Raw genomic sequence first — 23,584 nt, 5'->3', positions numbered from 1 at the left:
TATTTTAATTAAGTGTTTACTGAAAGAATTTCCAACAAAAATTTAATTCAAAAGTTGGTTCCCCGTAGCGGCGGGTGCCGGGGAAGGTTAATTAAATGGCTTTGACCGGAAAAAATATCAAATATTTTGATTAATTGTTTACTGATAGTCCAATGACAAATATTTCATGCAATTCAACAAAAACATAAATTGCTTAACATACGGTGTAAGACGTTTCAGAACTGTTAAGCATTTATACACACATAAATAAATTCAAATCTGGTTCCCATGATAAAATTTTAAGAATAAAAAAAATATTATACTGCTTAGGGCCCATCATGGTGATGCATCCAGAAATATTTTAAGCCATTCGTAAAAAAAATCTGTCAGACGTCAGAGTAATCCGTCGGACTAGGTTGAATGTTAAAGGTTGTTTATAACTTTGGAATTATTATAAAAGGTGTAACAATTCATCTGTCTCGTAACCTGATAATGCTATGTAGAGGTCATCACGTGCGTGTAATTATTAACCTCTTTTAGTCTTTAAAACATATTTGGTAAATACGTTAATAATATTTTTCTACATTGAGACGATAGAGAAAACCATAGATATTCTTGTAACATTCGATAAAAATTTACAACCTTTAACTTAAATTTGAGCAGAGACATATAATACAATTGTATTATATGTCTCTGATTTGAGCTATCCTTCGCCATCTTACACACTACACGCGCATCACATTGTTTTCCGCAAACACCCGACTTTAGGTACATGTACTTTTTGATATCGGATATTTCCCGATTTCCAAGTGCCAATGATTAAAACATATTCAACAAATCTAAAAATAAGCTTGCCCTCTTTCCGAATGCAGTTAATTTTCTTATGTCATTCTGTTAAATATGGACCGATTTTTTTTAGATCTTTTCAGCTTTTGCCTTCATTTATTGAACGGAAACAGGTGTCGTTATTCATGTGGCGATTCACAAAAAACCACGGGAGTTTCCGTGTTTATTTACATTGGTAGGTAGATAAGACACTCGATACCAAATCACGTGATAAGACCAGCTTCAGTTAACAGAACAGGCGAAGGCGGCATCGCAGATACCCCACAAAGGAGTTATCACGTACTTGACAAACTGAGTCGGAACCTTTTATTTTCGTATAGAAATCAGTGGGATGGGAATGTGCTAATTTTTCGTTGGAGTTCCTGTCAATATAATACTTCCATGCTATAAACAACAAATATTTAGATTTATTTGGATTAGTTGAAACAGAGATACATGTATGTCTCTGCTGATATTAACAATGAACAATGTAAAGTGCCAGGATACAAAATATTCAGAAAAGATCGCCAGAGTAAGGATGGTGGTGGTCTATTGGTTTATGTCAAAGATTCTATTGCAGTTAAAATAGATCTGATTTATCAATTAACACATTAGAAACTTTATGGTTAGAGGTAGAATTTCCAAAATCTAAACCTTTCTTCATTTGTACTGTTTATAGACCACCAAATTCCCTTCAGTCCTGGATAGATCTTTTTGAGGAGGAATTTAACGCAGCTCTTTCAGAAAACAAAGAGATCATTTTAATGGGGGACTTTAATATTGACTTGATAAAAATTGAAAATAAAAAATGGATGAATTTCATAAACCATTTTAATCTTCAACAACAAATTTGCACTGCAACACTTATTTGTGACAAATCAGAAACTCTTATTGATCATATTTACACTACTAATCCTGAAAATATTGCTCATTGTCATGTTCCTTCATATGCTTTAAGTGACCACTACCTTGTATGCTTAAATAGAAAAATCAATATAAAGGTAAAGAAAGAAAATCATATCGAAATAAAGTATAGGTGTTTCAAAAACTTTAATGAGGATGCCTTTTGTGCAGACTTACATCAAACCCCTTTTCATATTGTTGAAATGGAAGAAGATATTGATATTTCTGTCGACAAATTGTATGAACTTTTTAACCAAGTTATTAACAAGCATGCACCAATGAAAATTAAAAGAGTAAAAACATTTAAACAAGCCGAATGGTTCAATGAAGAAATTAAAAATTCCATTCAATACAGAAATATGTATCATTCAAAAAAAGATTGGGTAAACTTTAAAAAGTGGCGTAATAAAACAACGTCGTTAATATTTAATGCAAAAAAGGAATATTATCAAAACGCTATATCTAGTTCCAAAAATAGTAAAGAACTTTGGAATCACATTAAAGAGTTAAATCCAAAAATGGATAATATTTTTCCACCTAAAATGCAGTATGAAAATCAAACTGTTTATAACCCCAAAGATATTGTTAATACACTAAATGTTCATTTTTCTTCCGTAGCTGAAAAACTTATTGGAAATAATACTTCAGATATGGATTTTTCTAAGCTACAAACTTTTACTAGTACAAAATTAAAGGAAACTGAAATTTTTAAATTAAAACTCATTTCTGTTGGAGAGGTGTGTTCACAACTAAAACACCTTAATATTAATAAATCCGCAGGTTTAGATGGAATTGGTCCAAAACTTTTAAAGCTAAGTGCAGAGATAATATCGCCATCACTAACTTTTCTAATAAACAAAAGTATAACGTCGAATCGTTTTCCGCAAAAATTTAAACTTGCAAGAGTAACTGCTATACATAAAGGAGGACCAACAGATATTCCCTCCAATTATCGTCCAATTTCTATTTTAAATACCATATCTAAAGTTTTTGAGAGACATGTATGTACACAGTTATATGCATTCTTAAATAATAAAAAATTGTTACATATCGCTCAGTCAGGTTTCAGGCAAGGTCATTCATGTCAAACAGCGCTGACTAAACTAATTGATGAATGGTTAAAATATTTAGACAATGGAGAAATAGTTGGTACTGTGTTTTTAGATTTCAGTAAGGCTTTTGACCTTATTAACCATGCCATACTTTTAGAAAAGTTAAAATTTTATCATATCGGAGAACATTCGATAGATTGGATAAAATCATATTTGTCTGAGAGACAACAAGAAGTTCAATACGCTAACATTAAATCTGATAAATCGTTTGTAAAATATGGAGTGCCTCAAGGTTCTATTTTAGGTCTTCTGTTATTTTTAATTTATATAAATGATTTACCACTTCATGTTAAACAATCCGACATGGATTTATATGCTGATGATTCAACATTGCATTTTCTTAATAAAAACATTGAAAAAATAAACAGCATATTGCAAAATGATTTAAATGCTATACAATCTTGGTGTAACAATAACAGTATGAAAATTAATGCACAAAAAACAAAGTGTATGAAATTGGGTTCAAAACAAAAACTTACACAACTATCAGAATTATGTATTACCGTCAATGAAGCATGTATTGAAAATGTCCATTCTTTCAAATTACTTGGAATTGACATTGATGAAAATTTAAGCTGGGAGGATCATGTTGATCGTATATGCAAGATTATCTCATCTAAAATATCACTTTTGTTTAAAATTAAAGTATATTTGCCTATACACATAAGACAACTATTTTATAATGCATATATTCTACCATATATAGACTATTGTAGTTCAGTTTGGGGAAATTTATTACAAAAAGATTCAAGATAGAATCATAAAACTTCAAAAAAGAGTAGCAAGAATAATACTTGAATGAGATATTTCTGTTCCATCTAATTTTATGTTTTCATCTTTAAAATGGCTATCTTTTACAAAAAGAATAAAGTACCAACAATCAATTCTAATGTATAAAATTGTAAATGGACTAACACCTGATTACTTAACAATGTTAAATATTAATGATGTGCAACACCACAACTTACGATCTGTCTCTAATAATGATCTATTTGTTCCAAGACCAAACACAAATTTTTATAAAAAATCTTTTCATTATTCTGCAAAAAAGGTATGGAATAATTTACCACTCAAAATAATAAATTGTCGAAATGTTGAATTATTTAAGCAACATTGTTATAATCATTTTCTTGAAAATTCTAGTAAGAATAAGAAAATTTAATCAAAACTTTACCAATTATTGCCATTTATTGCCATTTGTATGTTTGAATGATTGAATTGTGTATATACTAGTAATATATATTGTATTTTAATGTATGAATCGAATGTATGAATGTTAACTGTATACATGTATTTTGTTTGAGGGCCTCAATGAAAATTAGACTACTTCTAATTGAGTTACCCTCTTTAAATAAAGAATTTATTATTATTATTATTATTACAGATGATTATTGCACAGATTTATCAAGTAAAATATAGACCTTACTTGAATACCTTTTTTATAAATTATTTAGATTTCATATTTTGTCTTTTCTTTTGAAAAAAAGATCTTGTTAATCCTTAATTAATCATTTATCTTTCAGACATAATTTACAGAATCCCTTTATGTAGTGTAGATCAAAAGAAAAAGGCAATGAATAAATCTATCATTTGTATATATCAAACATCTAATCTATACATTTGTGTATTCAATTATGAGTTCAAGTATTTGTGTATTTAATTATGAGTTCAAGTATTTGTGTATTCAACTATGAGTTCAAGTATTTGAGTATTCAATTATGAGTTCAAGTATTTGTGTATTGAGATTCTGTTTAATTATGTAAGACTGTCAGAGAATTATTAGTAATGTGGTCAATATGATTGACATTTAAGGAGGTGGGGCCTTGTAATTAAGGCTCCACCTTGTCTCTGATTGTTTGGTGATCATGACAGGTGTCAATCATACTGGTATTGTATCATTACTCTTACCTAATCAAAATGACAAAAATAGCCTGCACATTGACAAACCTTAAAGACATACATACTTGAATGAACAGCTATAAAAATATAACCCAAATTTTTCACAGTTCATATGAGCATATATACGAAGACATGAGAATCATAAGGAACTATATTTCAGTGTGTATACATTTTGTAGATTTAGTAGCTAACCTGTGCTACTTCTTGTAAGGGATGCCAGTGCCTTAGGAAAAACTTGGAACAATAGTTCCAATCTTTCCAAAAATCAGTTGAATAGGGCTTTACTCATCAGATCGATAAAAAGCAGAAAAAACATCTAACAAAAACACAAACCGGACGTGGAAGGGTATCTATACAACCCAACAACGAAAAAGATTCCAAGTACAGATCTGAGAATGTCCGTAATTCTTCTTTCTCTAATTTTAAAGGGTGATTCTAACTCAAACATGATATACTATTCATCTTTTAGTTATTACAATTCAATCTTGTTTCTGGTAGATACAGGGTGTCTGTTGATAATTCAAGGCTACTACGTTTACTAAACCTGACACCCACTGTCCCAGGTTAGGGGAGGGTTGCATGCTCACAAGCATGTTATACCCCGACTCACATTCTTTATGTGCCTGTCCCATGTCAGGAACCTGTAATTCAGTGGTTGTTGTTGGTTCATATTTATTTTTCGTAAATTGTATTGTTATATAAATTAAACCGCTAGTTATTTCATTTAAAGTGTTTCACATTTTTCATGTCAGAGCCATTTATACCTGACTATACGGTATGGGTTTTTCTCATTGCCGAAGCCCTCTGGTCATGCTGGTGTATAGTCATGATAAAAAAAAATGTAGTTGTCTCATAGGCAATAATACCACATTTCCTTTTATTTTTGTGCTAAGTGCTTGCATGGAATTTTTACATTGTTCAAATGTTAAGGCTTTTTTTCAGGTGTAAAATTGAAGAAAATGGAAATTAGAATAGAGGAAACTGTGAGTCGTCTGAACATGCTGAATATCATTTCCAAAAAGAAATGGCCATTCTTTCCTTATTTAGACTAAGCTATATGCCACACCTACGGTAGTGCGTTATTATGTTTTCTGGTTTGCCAAATATCAGTAATAAGCTTTTTGTATTTGCATTTGTCTAAGGTTAGTTTAAAAAGAAAGCAGAACTGCAGAGTCAAAAGTGTGGCCCCAAAAATGTATATATAATATGGTATGAATCAAAGGAGAAAAAGAGGCCTCCTGTTGGTTACACCTTTAGATCACATGATCACTTTTAGAAATTGCCACACTTTAAGCATTTATACATTTCTAAAAATATCTGATTCTCGGTTTTAAACATTTTTAAAGTCACAGGTATTTTTAAATGAGATCAGGTTGCAAGTTGGCCCACCAAACCCCCAAGGTCGCCTATCAGATTTTTCTGTATTTGAGACATATAGAGTTAACTTCAATGAGGCAGCAACTCTACAAACACTGCAGCCAAACAAAGCATTTAGATGTGGCTGCAAAGAGTCCATATATACCATTACAGGTTTAAGCTTTCATTAGGGATACTAAAGTGTTTTATACATGAACGATTACAAATTGATGGGACTACATATTCCATTATGCTCCATTAGATTTTGTTTCGTTTTGCCGTGTTTTGTTTAGTCTCATTTCACTTTGTTTTATTTCTGTTCTCACTTTACAGGGACCTTTGTGTTGCTCTGAGTTGTCTTTGGGACAATTGTCATGTATAATGTGAGGGTACCCAAATTGCAGCTATTTTGACAGTTTTTTCACCTACGTTTATTTATGATCAATGACAAAAGTTTCCATTTTGTGTTTATTTTGTAGATGTATCCTTATTTACTATATAGTCCCTCCAATTTAATTTTGAATCCATATTGAATCATAGAAAAATGTGTTTGAACCGACCTCCAAACGATCCATGATTCTGTAATGAGGGAGTACCAAAATTGCATCCATGCTTATACATGTATTCATGTCCATAAAAACCGAATAACTGATGTTTTGTTTGATTTCTTCAAATATTTAGAACAATTTGACAATAGTCCATGCTTACTACCAGTATTCATTTTTTAAGAAATGGATGCCTGTAACATATTTTGTGTATTTTTACAAGTTAACTTTTTGTGGACTTCCCATGGTCATGATGGTGACGTTTCCATAGATTTGACTTTTTGAAGTAAATACTTCATCTGTTCATCATGTTCATATAAATTACTGTGAACATTTTGTGTATATTTAAATATATTAAGCTTTTTCCCCGACTGTGACCTACCAAATTAGACTTATTAACAGGTTTGTAATAACATGAGCAACATGACAGGTGCCACCCTTCCTGACCACCTGAGATCACCCCATGTTTTTGGTGGGGTTCGTGTTGCTCAGTCTTTAGTTTTCTATGTTGTGTTTTTTGTACTTTTGTTTGTCTGTTGGTCTTTTTCTTTTTTAGCCATTGCATTGTCAGTTTATTTTTGACCTATGAGTTTGAATGTCTTTGGTATTTTTTGCCTCTCTTGAAAGACGTGCATAATGTCAAATAATAAAAATACACATGATACAATTGTTAATTCTATAAGAAAACTTGTAAGACTTCCGTTGCTATTTTTTCTAAATGGGTCCATTTGGTATCAGGTCCGTTCGCACCCTACACGTTCGCACCCTATTTTTATTCAAATACCGGTTGAATTATCAGATGTTTTTTAGATGTATATATATGAAAATAGTTTGAAATAGTTTATATTTTCATGAATAAAAAATCAGGAATTTTCAAATGAAATATTTTTTTTAATGATTTGATGAATAAATATTAATTGTTTTGAATTATTGTTGGAATGTATGGTATCATAATGAATAATAAATTGCTTCGCTGAGCGCAGCTGTATACGACCGCAGATGTCCAACCCTGAAAAGTTGGGGCCAAAATGGACACAATATTCATGCTTGATACAGGTCTGAATTTGGATTGTAATTAAATATTTGACACTTAATAGGTTTCTAACACAGAATAACTGTAGTCAAAGAACTTCAAATTGGTTATATGATTTGAATTTATATTCAATTTTTTGCTTTTGTGCAATACACTATGCGAATTGACCCCCCTCCCCCCCAAAAAAATATCATGTCTAACCCCATTGTTTTATCAATTTTGTATAAGTATTTACGTTGTGTCATAGATCAAATTTATTCGTTCAATGTATACAATTGGTATGTTCACTTGTTTTTGTTAATATTTCTTTTGAGTTAAGCCATTTCAATTGATATTTTATAGTGTGTCTTTCTATGTTGTGATCTTCCAATATTGTTTCAGGTAGGGTGAAGGCAGGTGCTTATTAAAACGTTTAAACCCGCTGCATTTGTTTGCACCTGTCCTAAATCAGGAACCTGATGTTCAGTGGTTGTCGTTTGTTGATGTGGTTCATAAGTGTTTTTCGTTTCTCGTTTTTGTCGAGCCTTCGACTTTTGTCGAAAAAGCGAGACATAGCGATCCTACATTCCGTCGGCGTCGTCGTCGTCGTCGTCGGCGGCGGCGTCCACAAATATTCACTCTGTGGTTAAAGTTTTTGAAATTTTAATAACTTTCTTAAACTATCCTGGATTTCTACCAAACTTGGACAGAAGCTGGTTTGTGATCATAAGATTATATTCAAAAGTAAATTTTGTAAAAAAAAAATTCCATTTTTTCCGTATTTTACTTATAATTGGACTTAGTTTTTCTGCCAGGAAACATTACATTCACTCTGTGGTTAAAGTTTTTGAAATTTTAATAACTTTCTTAAACTATCCTGGATTTCTACCAAACTTGGACAGAAGCTTGTTTGTGATCATAAGATTATATTCAAAAGTAAATTTTGTAAAAAAAAAATTCCATTTTTCCGTATTTTACTTATAATTGGACTTAGTTTTTCTGCCAGGAAACATTACATTCACTCTGTGGTTAAAGTTTTTGAAATTTTAATAACTTTCTTAAACTATCCTGGATTTGTACCAAACTTGGAAAGAAGCTTGTTTATGATCATAAGATAGTATCCAGAAGTAAATTTTGTAAAAAAAAAATTCCATTTTTTCCGTATTTTACTTATAAATGGACTTAGTTTTTCTGCCAGTTAACATTACATTCACTCTGTGGTTAAAGTTTTTAAAATTTTAACAACTTTCTTAAACTATCCTGGATTTGTACCACACTTGGACAGAAGCTTGTTTATGATCAAAAGCTAGTATCTAGAAGGAAATTTTGATAAATTTTTGTTCCATTTTTTCCGTATTTTACTTATAAATGGACTTAGTTTTTCTTCCAGTCAATATTACATACATTCTGCAGTTTAAGTTTTTAAAACATTTATTAGATTCATAAATTATCCTGGATTTTTACCAAACTTGGACAGAAGCTACTTACAATCAAAAGATAGTATAGAGAGGAATATTTTTATTAATTTTTTTCCTCATTTTTGTTGAGCCTGCCCTGCAATTAACACCAAAAGTAGGCGAGACACTGGGTTCCACGGAACCCTTACGAATTTTTTATATAGATTAGACCATTGGTTTTCCTGTTTGATTGGTTTTACACTTGTCATTTTTGGGGCCCTTTATACATTGTAGCTTGCTGTTCGGTGTGAGCCAACCTGGCTCCGTGTTGAAGGCCGTACTTTCACCTATAATGGTTTACTTTTACAAATTGTGACTTGGATGGAGAGTTGTCTCATTGGCACTCATACCACATCTTCTTATACCTACATATATATAGGTAACTTAAATCTTCCGTACACTTGGAAATAAAAGCTCTGTAAGTACTTATAGCTGATATACAACACCATGAACACCTAAAAAACATGTGATTTGTGGCCCGTTTTTTTGTGTTATTCTTTGTTGTTTATAGAATGGCACTTTATTTTGAAACAATGAAAAAAAACTTATTTAGAGCAAACCCTGGGTGACTAACTAAAACTCGATTAAAAAATTATTCAAAACAAAACCAATCAAAAGGGTGCGAATGTGAAAGGGGAAGAACGTGAATGAGAGCCAATGTAAATGGGAGCGAACTTGATTTTGGGCTAACGGACCTGGATTCGGTGCATTTGGGTACTGTGACGTTACTTTCCTATAGATATATATAGCGAACAGAGTTTATTGTTGTCCTCTTTCACAGAACACCTGCATGACCTGCCTCATAGAATTACCTAACTAAGTTGTTTTAATTTATTGATAACTTAATCAATCTTAACACCGACAAAAACAATTTTCAAAGATCTTTATAAAGTGTTAAATAATTTGATAGCCTTTTTGAATTCAAATATTGAAATAAGTTTATAATCAAAGGATCGATTTAGGTTCATTTTGGAACAATTGATTAATGTACAGTAGCATACTTTTCTTCTAAATCGTTCTCCGTAGTTTCGGTAAAAGTGTTTACCCCAAACCAAGAAGCTACCAATGATTTTGAAGTACTATCAACTTCTAAATCTGACATAATTTTCAATAGTTGACTTTGTCTCGAGACATTTCCAAATTGCTGTTTGATGTATGGAAAAGTTCCGAGTCAAACGAAAACAGGAAGTTGCATGTGGTTTTTATATTTTTGTGTTTTACAGCGTACAGGTGCATGTACAATATATCCGTCAGAGATAAAATTAGGGGGGGGGGGGGCAGCCCCGATATTCCGACACTCCAGTAGTCCGACACCCAATAGTCCGACACCCCATTAGTCCGACACCCCAATAGTCCGAAACCAAATAGTTCGACATACCATACATGTAAGTCTGACATCGAAATGTATTTATTTTTAAATTAGAAAGCCAAATAAAAGATTCGTTCAATATTAAGGGAGCTACCATTTGATTTTTTTATGTGGGGGGGGGGGGGGGGGGGGGGGCTAGGATGAAAAGGAATATATCCTTATTCTATCCTGTCATTTCCATTTACGGGATATATGTTTAATGTTGTATATCGTGTAGCGTGAAATTATGAATTAAGGAAAGATTACACTGCCCATATTTACCTGTATTTCTTACATTATATAACGAAATAAACTTCATTATGTACTATTTAAGGTCAAATCACTAATATTGTTTATTTTTTTATTTCGTCATTACAGTAATAAATTTTATTACGAAATAAACCAAAATATAGATTGTTCCATACTAATTGAATTTGTATGCATAATACGTGATAGAATGAGGATCAGTATATATACAAACATATCTTTAGAGACAAAAATTAAAATAATACATATCATTTATTTCGTAATTAGGAATCGCTATATATACTGATCCTCATTCTATCCCGTATTTAATATAAAAAGACACTTTTTTATTGAAATTGCCTTATATATACTGATCCTCATTCTATCCCGTATTCAATATATAAATAATACATATCGTTTATTTTGTAATTTGAGTATTATAAATAAACTTTATTACAAAATAAACCGATATATAAATTATACCATATTGATTGCTTTTGTATGCATTATACGGGATAGAATGAGGATCACTATATATAAACATATCTTTATAGACCAAGATTAAATAAGACATATCGTTTTTTCATATATCATGTGTATATACGGGATAGAATAATATCAGTGTCATCATAAATAAATGTACTATACTATAGTGAGGGGGGGGGGGGGGGGATAGGAGGGGTCCTGATCCCGAAATCCCGGGCTTAAAAACATGGAATCCCGAGGTCCCGAATTTAAAAAAATTTAAATCCTGACATCCCAAAATTCGAAAAAAGAATTCCCGGATCCCGAAAGGATCAATCCCGAAATCCCGAGCTTAAAACACCCAATCCCGGAGTCCCGATAAAGTTCCTACCCCCCCCCCCCCCCCCCCCCCCCCCCCCCACTATAGTTTATTTAGTAATTAAATCATGTGATATATCTATAACAATATACTAACTTACCACTACATGACTCATATATTTATTGATGTCTCCTATTCACTAAAAATCTTTGAAATGTCAGGTAATTGAAATATCTTTTTACATATACACTAGTAGTATTGTTTCTCGCTGTTAAAAATCCATTACCACAAATTAAAGTTTAACACAAACAACACAACAAATAACAGAACATGAAACGTATTTACAGTTGATTTACTTTATCTTCTTTATCTGAAAAATAAGAAATACTGTAAATTCAGAAATTATTGCGATGTTTTTATTATTGCGAAAAATGCGACAGGGTGATAATCGCAATAATTTAAACTCGCATTTTGAAATATTTTATATGAATTAAACAGGATTTTTCTCAATATCGCAAAAATTTGAATCGCATTTTAGTCTAAAATGACAAAATCGCAATAATAAATGCACGCAATAATTTCTGAATTTACAGTATATATGTAAATTCAACTTAATATATCCATATTCAAGCTGAAAAGAAAGTTATATACGGTATACAATGCACCCAAAATAAATGATCTTACTTTCTATGGGGAGTATAGTGGTGGACAGTTCCATTTATGTACTCGTATCTACGAGATGTTGTGTTCCAACCATAGAGTCTGTAATGTACATGTGGAAACAGTCTGTACAGGGCTAATATGTGGTTCCTAGCAGCCCTGTCCCTCAGAAGTCCCATTAACTGACACCACTCCATGAGGATATCCACATGCAATGAATTAATATAACAAAATATGGCTATTAAAATACGGTCCCAATGATGCAAATTACGGGTCCAAAATAATCCCCTTATTCTGTAAGGCCAAAGCCTTGCATCACCTATAAGATCTTGGATTTCATTCCATAGAAGATATATACGTCTATTTCGTGTCACAGGCATTTTGAAAGTAATTAACTTACCTGATGCGCTACCTATTTATTAACAGAACTCAGATAACCTTTCCCACTCTTTGCATTGGGTTTGTCTTTCTGTTTGTCTTTTTTTTTCAATGGTTTGAATGTTGGAGGGAAGAAAAGTTTTTGGATATCATCCTCATCAGTGGAGTACTCAGTTAAATCCAATATAGGTTTGGACGTTTTTTTAGTGCATGTAACATTTCTTCCACTAGAACAGGCTTTGCTTGGCCCTTGGACATGCTCACTATTCTCACTACTCGCAGGCAAGGAAGAGCCTGTAGGTTCTGATGTCTCCACTGTTGACGCCTCTTATCCGTCAGACTCAGCATCACTCCCTTGAACTATTGTGATGTTGTGTCTCGCCTCATCTGCTTTAGACGGTGGAGTCCAAATTCTAAAAAGTGGTTTTGTGTACATAAATCGAGGTGGCATCTCCAAAGTGTATACATTTTTCATTAGATCAAAGAAGGAAGAATAGATATTGCCAGCTCTGTGGACATGATTTCTCCACACTATTTCACACAGATGTTGCTCAAACAGGTTGGAGTTGGTGCCATTAATTCTTCGGAAATGGTCTTTTGTGATTTTCCACGCACCTTCTATTCTGTTTGTACAACACTGTACCTCTTCGTTAGTTTCAGTGTTGATATACAGCTGCTTGAATGGGGTTTTGTGTATGACCATGATGACGGTGAAATGTTCATATCCCAATCTATTAAGACCAGAATATGCCCCCCAGCTATCAGAAAATATCCTGCTTCCCAGTTCAACATGCTTCTTAATTAACGGAATCAGAACATCAGCACTTCTACTGTCTACTGGATACATCACTATTTTGTTTGAACTTCTCTCTATCATGCCAAAAATCCATATACGATTCCCTGTAGGCTTACCTCTATTGTATTTGATTTTTCTCCCAAACAGGCTCTCGTCCAGCTCTACATCACCTTGAAATCTTATCATTTCATACTCTGTGTAAATTAAATATATTCACAAAACATCTCTCTGATGTAGCTAGCCCAATGAACAGATGTGGATGTATATTCCATGTTAGCACATTTAGCCGACATGTGTAGACTATGCCCTTCTATGTAAAACTTTATAAAAACGATCAGATCTATAATATTATATGAAGACCTTTCAAAGAACGAGTTCTTTCTCATACCTAGTTCATGCCCCTTTTTGCATCCAAATGTGAAGCCATCTGTTGTGCTTGATCGGCGGTTCAATGTACAGTTTGCACCACAATGACAAATTAATTAAGAAGGTAATAAACCATTAACTTGAAGCCAGTTAAACAGTGTTTTGTCATCTGACATAAACAAAGAACTAAAACTCCACAAGTTACCAAAATCTTGAAACGAAATATCATCAACATTTGATTTCCTTAATGCAAAACTCCCTTCTCCGTGTTTTTTCCTAAGTCTTCCCTTTGCAGTCGCCATTTCTAAATAGTCAAATTTCTAATACTTACATGCTGACCACAACTCAACAAACGCCAATAGCTAATTTGGTTTATTCAAAACACAAATTTTTATTAACTGTATTTACTTCTTACTAACAAAATATGTAATGACCTTTATTCTATTACCTAAGGAACAAACGCAATATTTACACTTACCTGCATATTTAACGAAATAAACGATATCAATTAGTTAATAGTTTAAACGTATTTGGCAAATTACGGGATAGTTTAAACTTATCCCGTATTTGGCATCACAAATTGATTTTTTCATATTTCTTTTCCCCCAAAAATATCTTTACCCCTTTTTTTTTATAGCATCACCCCAAAGAAAACCCTTTCATCAACTTTTATATAGATTACATTGTAACTAATGATTCTTTTCTATCCCGTAATAAGATACATTTCTTACATAAAAAGACACTTTTTTATTGAAATCATCTTATATATACTGATCCTCATTCTATCCCATATTCAATATAAAAAGACACTTTTTTATTGAAATCGTCTTATATATACTGATCCTCATTCTATCCCGTATTCAATATAAAAAGACACTTTTTTATTGAAATCGTCTTATATATACTGATCCTCATTCTATCCCTTATTCAATATAAAAAGACACTTTTTATACGCCCGTTTACGGGACGTATTATGGTATACCGTTGTCCGTCTGTCCGTCCGTCCGTCCGTCCGTCCGTCCATCCGTCTGTCCTTCTGTCCGTCCGTCGTCAACATGTCGGACATTAACTCAAAAATGCTTTAACCAATTTGCATAAAACTTTGGTGAATTGTTTATATCTATTGACGTGAGCTTCCTTTCGTTTTTTATAAATTTTAGACTTTACTTTTCTGAGTTACAGGGTTTTATTCATTAAAAAAAGGGGGAATTTCCAGTTTTCGGACAATTACTCAAGAATGCTTTCACCAACTTGCAAGAAATTGGGGTGAATTGTTGATATCTATTGACATGAGCTCCCTTTCGATTTTTATATATTTTAGATTTTACGTTTCAGAGTTGCAGGGTTTTATTCATAAAAAAAGGGGGATTTTCCAGTTTTCAGACAAAAAATCAAAAATGCTTTCAGCAGTTCTTATGAAACTTTGGTGAATTGTTTATATCTATTGATGTAAGCTCCGTTTAGAATTTTATAAATTTTACATTTTACATTTCTGAGTTATGGGGTTTTATTCATTAAAAAAGGGGGGATTTTCCAGTTTTCGGACAATAACTCAAAAATGTTGTCAGCAATTCTCATGAAACTTTGGTGAATTGTTTATATCTATTGATGTAAGCTCCCTTTACATTTTCTTAAATTTCTAATATGACATTGAGAATTAATTGAACTTTATTGGTTTATAGTCTGACAACAGATTTACTAAGTATTGCGCAACAGCACAGTGTATTGCACAACAGCAAGAAATCTTTAATTGAATATAAATTCAATTTATATAGATATAGGAAGATGTGGTATGAGTGCCAATGAGACAACTCTCCATCCAAGTTACAATTTATAAAAGTAAACCATTATAGGTCAAGGTACAGCCTTCAACATGGAGCATTGGCTCACACCGAACAGCAAGCTATAAAGGGCCCCAAAAATTTACTAGTGTAAAACCATTCAAACGGAAAAACCAACGGTCTAATCTATATAAAAATGAGAAACAAGAAACACCTATGAACTACATATACAGACGACAACTACTGTAATCAGATTCCTGACTTAGGACAGGTGCAAACATTTGCAGCGGGATTAAATTAAACCAATTTCAAGTTCTTTGACTACATTTATTCAGAAACCTATAATGTGTCAAATATTTAATTACAATCCAAATTCAGACCTGTATCAAGCTTGAATATTGTGTCCATTTTTGCCTCAACTGCTCAGGGTTGGACCTCTGCGGGCGTATCCAGCTGCGCTCAGCAAAGCAGTTTATTTTTATTGAAATCGTCTTATATATACTGATCCTCATTCTATCCCGTATTCAATATAAAAAGACACTTTTTTATTGAAATCGCCTTATATATACTGATCCTCATTCTATCCCGTATTCAATATAAAAAGACACTTTTTTATTGAAATCGTCTTATATATACTGATCCTCATTCTATCCCGTATTCAATATAAAAAGACACTTTTTTATTGAAATCGTCTTATATATACTGATCCTCATTCTTACCCGTATTCAATATAAAAAGACACTTTTTTATTGAAATCGCCTTATATATACTGATCCTCATTCTATCCCGTATTCAATATAAAAAGACACTTTTTTATTGAAATAGTCTTATATATACTGATCCTCATTCTATCCCTTATTTTACATAAAAAGACACTTTCTTAATAGAAATCTTCTTATATATACTGATCCTTATTCTATCCCGTATATCGAACAAAAACACTAACATATTTTAAAATTATTAAAACACTCTTTTTTTATAGAAATGGTCGTATATTACGGGAGAGAATGAGGATCAGAATAATACACATCTAACGATATTTTTTGAAGAAGATATAAAATAAAATCTTTCCTTTATTCATATAAAAAAATATCGCAGTTTTACATATGTTGAAAATCTGCATTTTTCTCCAATCCCGTACGGGATAGAAACACGATATAGCCGATGAAAAATTTTGTCCTGCATTTTTTTTAGTTGTAATCTCTGACCTGCCTTTTTATTTTTCACTCTATTCGGTCCTGCCTTTTTTTTAAAGTTTATCCTGACTTTTTTTTACCTAAATTGTCATCCTGACTTTTTTTTTGGAAGTGTCTCTGTCACTCTCATCCTGCCTATTTTTTTTACTCAAAACTCCTGTCCTGCCTATTTTATTCAAATTTCATCCTAGCCCCCCTATAAAAATCAAATGGTAGCTCCCTAAGAATAGGACAGTGTCCTTCTTTGGAACAGGTGATGCAAGCTAGGTTAAAGTAGCAATATTATAAGTCAGGGGTACTACTGTACAAGTAATCTTTATTTACTTGAAGAAGTAAAAAAAATATACTTATATAAGTTAATTATGTTTGAATAATCTCGCCTTTAATGATTTTTCCCAGGTTAGCTCATAATTTTTGATTTTGCAAATCTTATGTTAGCAACAATTAAGTCTGTCAAATCTTATGTTAGCAACAATGTTCATTTCTGTCAAATCTTATCAGGCTTATGTTACCACACTGTTCATGTCTGTCAAATCTTATGTTAGCAATTCCAAGATAATCTTTTTTAAAAGCTATTACAATTCCTTTTTTATTGGTACAGATGTTAAAAAATATTTTATTTCAATTTTCCTTTCATATTTAAGCAAGATATACATCCAAACCTTGAAAATACTGAAGATATCAGGATTGTTCGTGTTGCTAACATAAGAATTTTCTGTCAAAATGTCTGTCCTTTTTCTTATGATAGCAACATTTTTTTAACGTGTCCTTTATTTAAAAAATATGTTGTGAATAGATTTATTTTTTGTCAAAAAGTCTTAATTTATATAAGTATAACATGTATTTCAAAACAGAAGTTCATTGGTGTTGATTAATGCCAAACATACTTATGGGAATTTTTTAACTTTCTTAAATATGGAATCTGCCTGGTACCCACACTTGTTTACCTATATTTGTTCCTCCTAACACAAGTTACCCTGGAAACTTTGTTATAAACAATCCTATAATATCTGTTCCTTTTGGAACAAATATTATTTATACCTTTTATTTTGTCAGGAACAAGTAACGTAATATTTTTTCCAATGAAAATAACATTCCATATTTAGAACATATATTATAAAGGAACGTCTATTTCATAACAGTCTGTTGCCAGGCCAAATTTCTATGCCTTTCCAAAATACCCTTATTTTCCTGTGACAGTCCAAATTTTCTGCCCTCATTTCCTTATTACAGGACATACCTTTTGTATTAAGTAATAATTTGTTTTCGTCTTTATCGTGCATGAATTATTTGACTCTGGACGCAAAGAAAACAGCAATCAATCAATCAAATTCCTTTTGAAGCGTGTTGTTTTTTTTGAAAGAGCTCGATCACACTTTGTATTTGTAAAGCAAAATATTGCAAGGTTGTTGATTGCTTTCCATTTCTTTGTATGAAGTAGATTTTCAATTACAGCTTGTGTCGGACTATTGGGGTGTCGGACTAATGGGGTGTTGGACCAATGGAGTGTCAGACCAATGGGGTGTCGGAATAGCGGGGCGACCCCTAAATGGCATGTAGTACCACTCTTAAAATTTGATAGAAATAGATTGGAATTTTTGCCCAACTATTTTTGTTGTTGGTTGTGTACTCCCTTGGTCTCAGTTATATGAATATGGGAATGTGATCTTACTTAGTTACTACAATGTTAACGTTTAACAGTTTAAGGTTCATGTAGACCCTTTGGCTAAAATGGCTGCATTTTCACCTCAAAATTTACTCTGAGTACAGACAAACCTATGTATCTGGAAAAATTTTAAGGCATAGCATGCTCTAGATAAATAAAATTCAAATACATTTTATGCTTAAAATTAAAAACTTATCTGGATTTTGCAGTGCACTTTTTTCTTTCCTACAGAAGGTGCCAAAATAAACAAAGTTGGCAAAGACCTTTGAGAACTTCCCCACAGGTAATAATTGAAGTGAACTGTATTGATTGACATGGGCAATAGAAGGACAATAGATACCTGACAATAATTGGTGATTTAAACTCTGTATACCTGAGTGGACCATATCAAGTGAAACTCAACTGTTTGTTAATTTTATCATCTTCGGCAGGGGATGAAAAAAAGTGCACAGCAAAATCCAGTTAAGTTTTAAATTTTCTAAAACATAAAATGCATGTGAAGTTTATTTATCTAGGGCATGCTATGCCTTAAAACTTTTCCAGATGCACAGGTTAGTCTGTACTCGGAGTAAATTTTGAGGTGAAAACAGCCATTTTAGCAGGGTCCACATGAACCTTAAATGATGTCCTCCAAGAATAAGTTTATTCAGAGGATCAGTAAGTTTACATCGGTACCCCCATTTTCCGAGAACTTCAGTCTTCCAAAAACTCAATATGAACAAGAGAATCGACAAATATTACCCGAAAATATACTTTTTTCATATTACCGACTTTTGACTCCGGATAGTATAATTTTTCAACAGGTTACCTAATCTCTGGTTGGAAATCCTGGTACTTGGTCGAGTAAGAACAACCAAAAGAAGTAAAATCAAACATATAATCTGTGCAATTTGGGGGGAAAATTTTACTGTTACCGATTATTTTGACATACATGTATAGAAAACATAAAACAGTTAATTTCCCACCAAAATTGTACAGATTGAAAGCTTGATTTTACTTCTTTACGTTGCTCTTGCTTGACGGAGTACCAGGATGTCCTACCAAAGAGTATTAAAAGAGTTCTGCCACTTAGAAATATTAATTATATGGAAAATTGCAATGTTAGTGCTCTTATGAGGAATGGTGTAATGATAACAATATGTTCATCAATAAAAATAAAACAAAATATATGATTATTGGAACAAAGCAAAAAGCAATGCCACATTACAGTGAAAGTTGTTTAACTATTAACAATCAAGTGATACAATCTTCCACATGCGAAAGTCTCTTAGGCATTAAAATTGACCCTTCCCTCACATGGACAAACCAAATTGATTTGATCTGCTCAAAAATTTCATCTAGGCTATATCTACTATTAAAGATTAAGAAATTTCTTAATCTAGACTGCAGAAAATTATTCTATAATGGTTATATCTTACCACTAATTGATTATTGTTGTATAGTGTGGAGTAGTTGTAGCAGTGAGGGTTTAAATAGGATATTAAAATTACAAAAGAGAGCTGCTAGAATAATACTAGAAACAGACCTTTCGCTCCTTCTGAGCCCTTATTCAAACACTTAAACTGGATGACAGTTGAACAGAGAATAAAATATCACAAGTTTGTGATGACATTTAAGTGCATCAAAAATGATGCCCCATCATATCTTACTAGCAAGTTTCATTATGTTTCAGACAGAAATCCATACCCCTTGAGAAATGCTGTTCAAGGAAACCCAATACGCCCTAAACCAAAAATAGAATTGTTCAAGAAATCTTTGATGTATTCTGGACCATTCTTGTTGAACAATTTGCCAATATCGTTACGAAATATTACAAATGTTAATTCTTTCAAATACAAAGTAACAGATCATTTATTGAAATCAACCAGTTGAAAAAATATTGAGTATTACTTATTTTATCATGTTTACTTTTTCATAACATTTTATGCAGTTGTATTGAATATTATCATTTTACTTGACATTTATACTAATGTATGCCATGTATATGTTTGCATTTTTATACGACCGCAAAAAAATTTTGAGGTCGTATATTGGTATGACGTTGGCGTCGTCGTCGTCGTCCGGTGTCGTCGTCCAAATACACAATGGTTTTCGCACTCTAACTTTAGTTTAAGTGAATGGATCTCTATGAAATTTTACCATAAGGTTCAATACCACAATAGGAAGGTGGGGATTGATTTTGGGGGTTATGGTACCACCAGTTAAGGAATTAGGGGCCAAAAAGGGGCCGAAAATAAGCATTTTTGTAACTTCCAGACATAACTTGTGTGTTAGCATATGGATCTCTTTGACATTGTACCACAAGATTCCATATCACAAAGGGTCAATGCTGGGATTGATTTTGGGGTTAATTGCCTCAAAATTTTAGGAATAAGGGGCCAAAAGGGGGCAAAAAACAAGCATTTTTCTAGTTTCATGACAATAACTTGTGTGTAAGTGTATGGATCTTTCTGAAATTTTACTACAAGGTTCCATTTCACAAAGGGAAAGCTGGAATTGAGTGTTGTGGTAATTGCCCAAAACGTTTAGTAATAAGGGGCCTAAAAAGGGGTTTAAAATAAGCATTTTTTAGTTTCTAGACAATAACTTGTGTTCAAGTGTATGGATCTCTCTAAAATTGTATTACAAGGTACCATACCACAAAGGCAAGGCTGTTATTGAGCTTGGTTTGGGGGGAAAGGGGGGTGGGGGTGATGAATCATAAGGGGGGCAGGGGTCAAAAAAGGGGTAATTTTTTTTTTCCTTTTTTTTTTGTTTAAAATTTACATTTTAAGTTAGTTATTTTTTATCACGAAGAGAAAGTAGGAATTGAGTTTTGGGGTTAATTGCTCAAACATTTATGAATAAGGGGCCAAATATTGGTCGAAAATAAGGATTTTTTTAGTTTGCAACAAAAACTTGTGTTCAAGTGTATGGATCTCTGTGAAATTGTATTGCAATGTACCATACCACAAATTGAAGGTTGTGATTGAGGTGGGGGATGATGAATCAAAAGGGGGTTGAAAAAATGTGTGGGGGGTAGGAATTTTTTTTTCCTTTTTTTTTCTTTAAAATTTTCCATTTAAAGATGGTTGTTTCAGATTTATATATGAAAGAAAATAATAATGATACGGTTATATATCATGAGGAATTGAAATTTAAAATTATGTATATTGGAAATTTAGGTTACATTGGAAAGTAATAATTGGCTTTGGAGGGGGGGGGGGGGGGGGGGTTATGGCTCTAATGTTTAAGGAATAAGGGGAAAAAAGGTTAAAAAACAAGGGTTTCCATTTTAATAGACAAATAATTGAGTAAAGAACATTATTTAAAAGCAGTGTAAGGTTGGTAATTCAAACTCATTTAAATATCTCATCTACACTGCTTTTAAATTATGTAAATTGGAAATTTGCCAATAACTTTATTGTTAATAAATGCATTGGAAATTTGCCAACAATTTTAGTGTAATAAACTTCATTGGAAATTTGCCAATATAAAATTTTGCTGATGAAGGTTTTTTGTTTACCTAAATTTAGCCTTGACTATGAAGTCATTTTCTATTTTTATAGCCTTATGATGAAGTTGAATTATTTAATACTTTTATGATGTGTTTAAATGGGGTTTTATCATGTTTATGGTTGCAAATTTATTGTTTTAGTATAATAAACTCCATTTAAAATTTGCCAATAAAAAAATTTTTTGTTTATTTTTAGCTATGATTATGATGTCATTTTCTATTTTACTTTTATGGTTGCAAAGAAATTTTTATTTTTAGATATTACTGTTAAATGATGCTGATTAAGGTTTTTGCTATGTTTAGCCATGACTATGATGTCATTTTCTATTTTAATATCTGTTATGATGTATTTAAATGGGCTTTTATGGTTACAAAGGAATTTTATTTTTAGATATTACTATAAAATGTTGCTGATGCTGATTAAGGATTTTGTTTATTTTTAGCCATGACTATGATGTCATTTTCTATTTTAATACCTTTATGATGTAATTTCCATTTTTAGATATTACTGTTAAATGATGCTGATTAAGGGTTTTTTGCTATGTTAAGCCATGACTATGATGTCATATTCTATTTTAATATCTTTATGATGTATTTAAATGGGCTTTTATGGTTACAAAGGAATTTTATTTTTAGATATTACTTTAAATGATGCTGATTAAGGATTTTTGTTTATTTTTAGCCATGACTATGATGTCACTTTCTATTTTAATACCTTTATGATGTACTTAAATGGGCTCCCATGTATTTAGATTTTTGATTATTTATACATGTTACCAAATTGGTCCACATTGAACAAAAACGGTCCAAATTTCAACTTTATTACATTACGTCAAACATTGAATTCTACATATTCTTTGATATATTGAAATTAACAAACAATTTAGTTTATGGATATTCCACCATAATAGGTAAATTAAATTTTTTCCAGTTCTTACACCACATTCATCCTGTGTCAGAAACCTATGCTGTGTCAAATATTTAATGACAATCCAAAGTCATAGCTGTATCAAGCTTGAATTTTGTGTCCATACTTGCCCCAACTGTTCAGGGTTCGACCTCTGCGGTTGTATCAAGCTGCGCCCCAGCGAAGCATTTTATTGTTTATAGATATAAGAAGATGTGGTATAAGTGCCAATGAGACAACTCTCCATCCAAGTCACAATTTGTAAAAGTAAACCATTATAGGTCAAAGTACAGGTATGCTTTTTATACAACTGCAAAAAAATTTTGGGGTCGTATAATGCTATCATGTCGTTGTCCGAAGACATTTGGTTTCCGGACAATAACTTTAGTTTATGTGTATGGATCTCTATGAAATTTAACCAAAAGGTTCAATACCACAAAAGGAAGGTTGGGATTGTTTTTGGGGTGATGGTCCCAACCGTTTAGGAATAAGGGGCCCAAAACAAGCATTTTTCTAGTTTCAGGACAATAACTTGTGTATAAGTATTGTGATTGCTCTGAAACTGTACCACAAGGTTCAATACCACAATTTTTTTTCCTCAAGATTTAAGAAATTGTCAATTTTGCAAAGAAAAATTGGGGGTCACAATTTATTTTGCTAATTCTTTGTATATAGTCTGAAAACAGATTTACTAAGTATTGCACAACAGCACAGTGTATTGCACAAAAGCAAGAAATCTTCAATTGAATATAAATTCAAATCATATAACCAATTTTAAGTTCTTTGACTATACATTTATTCTGTGTCAGAAACCTATAATGTGTCAAATATTTAATTACAATCCAAATTCAGACCTGTATCAAGCTTGAATA

At 32.1% G+C, this 23,584-nt stretch overlaps 3 protein-coding genes across 7 annotated transcripts in view; 2 read left to right on the top strand and 1 right to left on the bottom strand.

Annotated features, from left to right (window-relative positions):
* The window catches only part of LOC127702168 (putative leucine-rich repeat-containing protein DDB_G0290503), a 72,145-nt gene extending 61,914 nt beyond the window's left edge, over positions 1-10,231 (bottom strand). Inside the window, exon 1 of the mRNA XM_052206277.1 lies at positions 10,090-10,231. Within this exon, the coding sequence (XP_052062237.1) occupies positions 10,090-10,190 (101 nt within the window). The 5' untranslated portion in view covers positions 10,191-10,231. The remainder of the gene's footprint in view (positions 1-10,089) is intronic.
* Positions 1-23,584, top strand: part of LOC127702978 (nuclear transcription factor Y subunit beta-like) — a 298,592-nt gene that overhangs the window by 188,371 nt on the left and 86,637 nt on the right. Inside the window, exon 10 of one of the 5 annotated variants that reach the window (XR_007982632.1) lies at positions 20,778-21,994. The exons of the other annotated variants lie outside the window; for them this stretch is intronic. The gene's annotated coding sequence lies outside the window, so the exon portion shown is untranslated. Of the gene's footprint in view, positions 1-20,777; positions 21,995-23,584 lie in introns of those variants that run through there. 5 annotated transcript variants of the gene reach the window in all.
* The window catches only part of LOC127702813 (S-adenosylmethionine mitochondrial carrier protein-like), a 167,108-nt gene continuing 153,768 nt past the window's right edge, over positions 10,245-23,584 (top strand). Inside the window, exon 1 of the mRNA XM_052207131.1 lies at positions 10,245-10,318. The gene's annotated coding sequence lies outside the window, so the exon portion shown is untranslated. The remainder of the gene's footprint in view (positions 10,319-23,584) is intronic.

This window comes from Mytilus californianus, unplaced genomic scaffold (genome assembly GCF_021869535.1).
Source record: "Mytilus californianus isolate M0D057914Y unplaced genomic scaffold, xbMytCali1.0.p SCAF_1, whole genome shotgun sequence".
In the NCBI taxonomy this organism is placed as follows: domain Eukaryota; kingdom Metazoa; phylum Mollusca; class Bivalvia; order Mytilida; family Mytilidae; genus Mytilus; species Mytilus californianus.
Note: the sequence above shows the minus strand (reverse complement) of the source record. Positions and strands in the feature narration are given on the sequence as shown.